Below are 6564 nucleotides of genomic sequence, written 5' to 3' on the forward strand. Positions count from 1 at the left end.
GTATCAGCTTAAGATGTTTTTTTAAGATTGATATCAGCAAGTCAGTGTTGACCTACAACTTCTCAAACATTAGTGGCACTGAAAGTCAACCACTAGAAATACTTTAAAGATGAAAAAAGTTCTCATACATGGCAATTTATTAATTGGATAAACAGGCCTATTTTTCTAAGAAACGAAGCGGTGCATATGAGTTACTTTCAGGACAAGATTTCCCATTTGGGAGTAAATGGGTAAAATCCTTTGAGTCAAATTCAGCCTCAATGTCAAAGTGTCTATTTTCTACACAGTATTTCTAACATTTAAAATTTTCTGGCTTTTGCTGTGGAAATAAAAAATTTTGACCCTCAGGGTTTCATCAAGTATGAAAATCAGTAATAATAGATGAATAATCTATTTGTGATGACCTTGATTTGCTGCTCAAGTTAATGGTAAGCATAAGTCAGGGTAGGCTAGAGTGTGTGTTTTGTGCTGGAAGATTCTGTGTTGATTTGTGCAGGTGGCAAATGAGGGGTACTTGTTGTGGTAAGGGGTTGTGTTTGGGCTTACTGTGAGTTACTGTACTGGGAGAGTTGTGCAGGTGAGGGACTATATGTGTTTGGAGTATTTTGTGTTACATGGATGTGGCAGTTGGTCCAAGTAATCCACCATGCAGCCGCCCTCATGCAGCCAACGAAATTGCTCCATGCAAATTAGCTGTAGAATGAGGGTGGTGATTGGCTGAGTTACCACAGATATCACAACAGTCTTAGACTCAGAGATACATGCTTTGCTGTCATACAGGCGTAATTCATAAAGTGAAAATGACTGAAAACTTAGAATCTGGATGGTAGCATATGGTGAATCTCAGCAGTAATTGAATGTGGTGATATTCTGAAAAAAAGGGTCGCAAACCATGCATGTAAGTGTTTCCATTTCTTTACACTGCCTCAGATATTCCAGGCTTCAGCATGACATACAGACAGGTGACAATCCTGGAAACATATTCTATAAATAAACTATGTACTTACTGCTTCTTAGAAGGAGAAAGATTTCAGTTAAATATGAAAATCTTAACTAAGACCATCCATATATTAGAGATTATTTTAGAATACTTTCATACTAGCACATACAATTGTTCTCTGCCAAAAGGTACACAAAGCAACTATTTGGGCATTTTTCTATTATTGTAGACAACAGTAATAAAATCCAGACACGTTGAACTAATCAGAATGCTAACACTCACCTGAAATTCTGACCCTCTCACAACTCCCTCGCACCCATTCAAACCTTCGGAGAAAAAGTATGGGAAAACAAGCCTTGAATGGTAATCTTAATGTTACCAGACCTAGGCTGTGGCAGATCTTAGCAAAGGATCCCTCACCAACAATGCCCTTCCACTAACCTCTTCCTCCTTTAAACAAGGGGGCTATTAATTCAAGCCCCTCAGAGCATCATAGGTGAAAACCAAAACATTAGCCTTCACTCAGAATTAACAGGTAGTCAGTGAAGATCACAGAGCATGGGTGTAACGTTCACTCAGAAATCAACAGGTAGTCAGTGAAGATCACAGAGCACTGGTGTAAAGTTCTCTACAAGATACACCAGTCAATAAGCAGGATGCTATAGTTGCACTTTCCAAATAATTTTAAGGTGTATTCCCATGTAGACATCATTAATACTACAATCTAGAGGCAAACACGTAACAAGGCATGGATCCAAAAAAAAAAAAGTTTTCAAACTTTCTTGCGAAGCATGAACATAGGAAGGGTAGAGGAAAACGATGAATTCTATTATACAGCAAATAAAACACAAAAGAGAAACTCCACCATTTCTTTCCACTACTCCCCTAACCCAGCTAATTACCTGGGTTGAGTCTCACTCTTACCCTGCTACCTAGCTCCCATCTGTGTTCCAGTATCTATAAGACCCTGAGTTAGTAACTCGAACACATGAAGGGGTTTATATTAGATTAAAATACGAAAAAAAAATCAGTATTGCCAATCCTCACAATTTTATTGCAACGTCTAGCAATTTCTGGTGTTCTTTTTAAAGCGCCAGCTCCCAGATTTCATGTCATTTCATTTAAAAGAAGTTTTTAGCACTCAACAGTGGAGAAAGGTATGAAAACATGATCCCAGTGCACACTAAAGGCACATGATACAGTTGGCAAATACAAAGCACCCCAAATGTATAGTTTTTTAAATCATCATGATTTTCAAGCCAATTCTATAATTTGGAGGGAGGGAGGAGGGGGACTGATTCAGGGTTGTCGATACTCAAATATACTGACATCAATCTCATCTGTTACATTTCTCCAATATCTGAATGGACTATTTTAAACTTTTTGTCCAACTAGACATTAAAGTTTTTTTCTTCCCACACTACCATACAATGTTAGGAGTGATAAAACAGCCCATTTGCAAACCTAAATAAGTAATTTTTCAAAAGGTACTAAGAACCTGACTCTTTTGGCATTTGTTCCTCTACATGAATATATTAACTAGATTTCTCCATTTAATGGAAGCAAAACTAGAAACACATTTATGTAAAAATCATAATGGGCAATGATCTATTAGATTTGTTAAGAACACAAAGCACCATTTATTATCGAAGTTACAGAATTCCTTAAGCCATTCTAAAACTCAATATTAACCAGATCTAGAATAGAGTTGGACGAGTAAAGCGACAAGTAAATAATTTGACATAATTTCTTATTCTATTTATTTGTCCTATCATTTAGTTTGATTGTTAATTAAATGCTAGCACACAAAAACAAGAGAGTTACTTGGTACAGCACATGTTTTTGAACAGCTTGAATCACATCAAAAACAATATTTTGTAAGTATATTCACTACTGCACACTTAGTTCATTGCTCATTTGCAAGAAGGAATTAACTAAAAACTTAGTGTAAAAGAAATATTTCATATATAGGAATCATATGTTTATCTTTTATTGGATTCAATTATATACATATTCTATTCAATTTTAATCCTTACAAAACATCTTAAAGATGACAACTACACCAACAGAAGTTGGCCCAATAAACAATATTACCTCACCTACCTTGTCTGTCAACTACACTGATTATTAATCTGTATTTGTTTTAAACAAAGAAAACTATTTTATGGTCAGAGAAAAGGTTGGTCCATAACAAGGCCTTTCCACATACCAAATAGCAACCTATACTGGTCAAATAAACTAAAATCCCCCCTCTATAGTTACAGACAGGTTGCTTCTTTATGTTCTCTCTGTAATACACAAACACCTGCACTGGTATAGGTAGAATACACCAACCCCTTTAACACTTCATCTTTGAACTTTAGGTCATGCTGATTGCATTTTAACACAAAATACAAGTACAAAGGCACTTGACACTGTTTTATAAAAGAGGCATTGGCATCCCAGGAAAACAGTCGTTAAACTTTACTATTTAAATACTGACCTGCACATCAAACTAGAAGGAACCAAATCGAGTGGCTCTCAAAACAGCCAGTTAATGATTTCTATACCTCAAGAACTCCACTCTCACCTGACGACAGATTTTTTAGGGGAAAAAAAACCTTCAGGAAGAAAATGAAGGCCTAAAGACAAAGTAGATTTCTGAAAGTACGGAAGTCGGCGACTTTTTTTTCATTAAGGCTGGTAAGAGCAGACTCATTCAGGAGAGAGCACTAACCATGCAAAAGCTCAATATGCAAATAAAAGTATCGAGACCTCTCTTCCTTCTGCTGGGTAAGTACACGAAGAAAACACAACCCGCCTGGTGGCTCTTAGCCCTTGTTCTCGGTTCTAGGAATGACAATCCCCACCCATCCCTTCTTCCTGCACGAGCTGCCCCTGGCTGGGAGATGGCCGGGGGCAGGAGGAGTGTGGGTGGCGGTGGTTTGGGGTTGGGGCTGGCTCCGTGTGCGGGCGGTGTGTGTCTCTGGGCTGGGGGTGGTGATTTCCCAGGGCCGGTGTGTGCAGGAGGCCCAGGAGATGGCGTCTCAGGGCCCCCATCTCATGAGGCTTCTCAAGGCTGAATCTGCCCCAGCCTCCCTGGCGGCCTCCCCCGGCTGAGGGAAGAACTGCACGGCCGACGTCCCACCCTCCCCACCCCCCAATCCTCGACCGGGTTGAGCGGGAAGCGACCGCAGGGCCGTAGCCGGCCCCAGCCCGCCGAGGCGCGGGGGCCGCACTGACCTGTCCTCCGAGTCCATCCGGCTCAGGGGCTCCCCGTCCGAGGACATCTCCAGGCTGCCCCGCCGGCCCCCCGACGTGGCGCTGCAGCTACTGCTGCCGCTGCTGCCGCCCCCTCCGCCGGTGCCGTAGCCTTCGTCTCCGCCGCTGGACACGCTGCTGCTGCTGCTGCCGCCGCCGCGGCCCAGCCCGTCCTCCTGACTGCCCCGGGGGCCCTTGGGCTCCTCCTTAGCGTCGGCCTCGCTGCTGCCGCCGGGGCTGGGCGAGCGGGTCGCGTCGCTGCAGCAGCCGCTGCTGGTGCTGCTGCTCCCCACCAGGCTGCTCTCCTCGCCGCCCTCCTCCTCCTCCTCCTCGTCCTCCCCGTCCCCGGCCTGGCTGGCGCTCTCCGGGCTCGGCTCCGACATGCTCTCGGCCTCGCCGCTCAGCAGCAGCAGCGCCTCGGACTCCGCCACCGCCGCCACCCCGGCCTCCTCCTCCTCCTCGGCCGCCGCCGCCTCGCCGGGAAACAGCCCCTCCGGCTCCGCCATGTCGCTGAGAGCGGCCGCCATGGCGCCGCCGAGCTGCTGCTGCTGCCTCCTGTGTCACTCGCTCCCTCCGCCGCCGCCGCCTCTCGCCCGCACAATCGCGCAGCCGAGCGAGCGAGCCGCAGAGGGGAGGGGCCGCTGCACGCGCTACGGAACCCGTCCGGGGACAAAACACCGAGCTGGGAGGCTAGCGCCCACGGCGCCGGGAGGGGAAGGGAATCGAGGACACGAGGCGGCTTGGGAGCGGGCAGAACCAAATGCGCGCGGGGGGGGCGGCGGGGAGGGAGAGAATGGGCAGAACCAAATGCGCGGGGGGCGGCTCTGAGGCGAGGCGAGGCGAGGCGGGGAGGGAAGGCGAGGCAGTGGGAGGCCGGGGGCAGCTGCTAGCTCTGAGGGGGACGCGAGGCTGGGAGGCCGTCAGTGGTTGGGGCAGGAGTCAGGGCTCCGGGCTTCGCACTGTTGACTCTTCCAGTCAGGCCCCTCCAGATCAAACGGGGACCCTCATTCCCCTGCCCCCTCCAGGCGCTGGCGGGGAGCAGGCACGGAGGGTGTGTCGTGCCACGGAGGCGGGTAACGAATCGCCCCAGACTCCCGCCCCACTCAGAGAAGTAACTTTTCTTACTTCTTCGAGTGCTTGTGCAAATCCATCCCACTCGTAGCACCGCACTCCCTGTGCCCCACCGTGTGCACGCGGGGTGCCCCGTGGCATTGGGAAGATGGCAGCACAGCTCTGCCAAAAGAAGGTGGTGATGCTTCCGCCAGAGCATAACACTCAAGAGACCTATGGGCTGAAGAACCCCGAGTGGGGGTGAGCCCTAATCTGAGCCGGAGGGATTTAAACTAGCTAACTCATAGCAGACCCTAATCCATCCCGACGCCCACTTGGGTAGGCTCGGAGGAGATACCGCTTGACCTTCCTCTCTGTCGGCAAATGGTACAAATCTTCTCTTTGAAACTCTGAAAGGTTAGGCTCTTTGTGAATAAAAGGAGGCCCTGTGAACTTGAAATGTGCACCGTAGCTTTCCCCTGATTAGTAAGTGTTTTAGGGGAGACACCACTAAAAGGGTCATTTGGTTCAAATGGAAACCCGTTGCTACCTTGGGTAGGAACTCAGGGTGGGATCTGAGTGATACCTCACCCATATGAAATATTGTACAGGAAGGGCCAGCCATGAGAGCTTGCATTTCCCCAAATCTTCTAGCTGATGTAATTGCCACTACTAAGGATGTTTTTGTAGATAAATGCAACAGGGAGCAGTTTGCTAGGTGCTTAAATGGATGTGGCTTACCTGCCAGCACAACATTAAAGTCCAATGGAGAAGGAGGTTCCCTTACTGGTTGGAAAAAACATGTACATAGGCCCTTAAGAAATGTAGTCATACTAGGTGGAAAAAAACTATAGCGTTGCGGGGGCAGGGAATAGCGGGGAAGTGGCAATATGGCTCCCAGGAACACTCTAATAGATAGTTCCAAGCTCTTTAGAGAGTGCAAGTAGTCCAAGAATTTGGGATCTGGGAATCAACAGGTTGTAATTGACTTTGTTTACATCAAATCCTGAATCTTTTCCACTTAACAGTCTATGTTACTCAGGAATCTTTTCTACTTCGGATCAAAATGTTCTGAACATCTGAGGAACATGATCTCTCTGTGTCTGACATTCAATAAGTAGCCAAGCTGTGAGATGGAGGGAGGATGGATTTAGAGGTAAGATGTTCCCCTTTTTTTGAGATATTACATCTGATAGAATTTAAAAGGTTTTCAGTGGACGAAATGATAAGAGCATCAACTCCAGGTATGAAAACTACCTCAGCCAGGCAGCTGCTATCATAATGACCGTGGCAGCATCTTGTCTGATCTTTTTGAACATCCTGGGAATCAGAGG

The 6564-nt window shown here is 46.7% G+C and overlaps 1 protein-coding gene across 2 annotated transcripts in view; it reads right to left on the reverse strand.

The window, feature by feature from the left end:
- Window positions 1-4838, reverse strand: part of AEBP2 (AE binding protein 2) — a 90120-nt gene extending 85282 nt beyond the window's left edge. Inside the window, exon 1 of one of the 2 annotated variants that reach the window (XM_074938046.1) lies at window positions 4163-4838. In XM_074938046.1, coding sequence (XP_074794147.1) covers window positions 4163-4707 — 545 coding nt within the window. In that variant the 5' untranslated portion in view covers window positions 4708-4838. The remainder of the gene's footprint in view (window positions 1-4162) is intronic. The other variant, XM_074938054.1, reaches the window with a different exon arrangement.
- Window positions 4839-6564: the final 1726 nt, after the last annotated feature.

This window comes from Natator depressus, chromosome 1 (assembly GCF_965152275.1).
Source record: "Natator depressus isolate rNatDep1 chromosome 1, rNatDep2.hap1, whole genome shotgun sequence".
NCBI lineage: Eukaryota > Metazoa > Chordata > Testudines > Cheloniidae > Natator > Natator depressus.